Genomic DNA, 1226 nt, shown 5'->3' with positions numbered 1-1226 from the left:
ATGTGTCACTTGGATCATTCTTGTTATCAAAAAACTGTTCTTAAAAATATATTCCTGCTGGGCATGGTGGCACATGCCTTTAATCCCAGCACTTCGGAGGCAGAGGCAGGTGGATTTCTGAGTTCGAGGCCAGCCTGGTCTACAGAGTGAGTTCCAGGACAGCCAAGGCTACACAGAGAAACCCTGTCTCAAAAAAAAAAACCCCAAAAATTAATAATTGATAATCTTTAGAATATCAGAATTTTTCCTTTGACATTGTTTTCATGATGTTAAGCAGAGTTTTGTGTATGTGTGTTTTGCTTTGTTTGGTTAGTTGGTTTTTTGATACAGGGTCTCTCTGTAGCCCGGGCTGTCCCAGAACTCATTCTATAGGTTAGGCTGACCTCAAATTCATAGAGATCAGCCTGCCTCTGCCTCTCTAGTGCTGGGATCAGAGGCAAGAACCACCACTGCCCAGCTAAGCACAGTATTCTTTATTTTAACCTGGTTGAGAAAAAATTATAACATGATAAATATAAAGTGCCTTTATGAACAAAAAAAAATGAAAAAAAAAATCAGAGATTAGATTTGAAGCATTTCACTTTCCCTCAGAAGCTTAAAAGAGCACAAGTAGGATTACTTATAATGACTGAGATGAAAGCCTGGATGTTAGATATTCCTGGCATAGAAGCACACCTTGCTGCACATTGTAAGCCATGGCATTCCTAGTCATACTGGAAGGAAGCCAGCCTGCCAAACTTGCACGCTGAGGTTTTGTTCCTTTGTGTTTGACATCCTCCCCATCCCAAATGATATCATCTTCCCAATGCAGCTGTGTCACCATTAGGAAGTTTTCATCTGCCAGAAGATCGACGCCACTGTTTTCCTCAAGTTTCCTTAATTTCTGTGTAAGTACAAAGAAGAATCAATCAGTCAGTCACTGATCAAAGGTCCCAATGCAGATCCTAAATGAGTCAGGAAGTGGTGCTTTTCCAGGCTTAGTGTCAAATACCTGCAGTGCTAACACTTGCCAGACTGAAAGGAGAATTCCAAGTTTGAAGTCAGCCCAGGATACAAAGTGTGACTCTGTTTCAAAAGCCAAGGATTGGCAATGTAGCTCAGTGATAAGAATGCTTCCCCATGCCGGGCATGGTGGCGCATGCCTTTAATCCCAGCACTCGGGAGGCAGAGGCAGGTGGATTTCTGAGTTTGAGGCCAGCCTGGTCTACAGAGTGAGTTCCAGGACA

The 1226-nt window shown here is 42.7% G+C and overlaps 1 protein-coding gene across 7 annotated transcripts in view; it reads right to left on the bottom strand.

Moving 5' to 3' along the window:
• Taf1 (TATA-box binding protein associated factor 1) overlaps positions 1 to 1226 on the bottom strand; it is a 73865-nt gene that overhangs the window by 55709 nt on the left and 16930 nt on the right. For all 7 annotated transcript variants that reach the window (XM_029473242.1, XM_029473240.1, XM_029473243.1 and 4 more), the window contains one exon: positions 676 to 883. In XM_029473242.1, coding sequence (XP_029329102.1) covers positions 676 to 883 — 208 coding nt within the window. The remainder of the gene's footprint in view (positions 1 to 675; positions 884 to 1226) is intronic.

The sequence above is a fragment of the Mus caroli genome, chromosome X (genome assembly GCF_900094665.2).
Source record: "Mus caroli chromosome X, CAROLI_EIJ_v1.1, whole genome shotgun sequence".
Lineage (NCBI taxonomy): Eukaryota > Metazoa > Chordata > Mammalia > Rodentia > Muridae > Mus > Mus caroli.
This window is presented reverse-complemented; position numbering and strand designations above follow the sequence as displayed.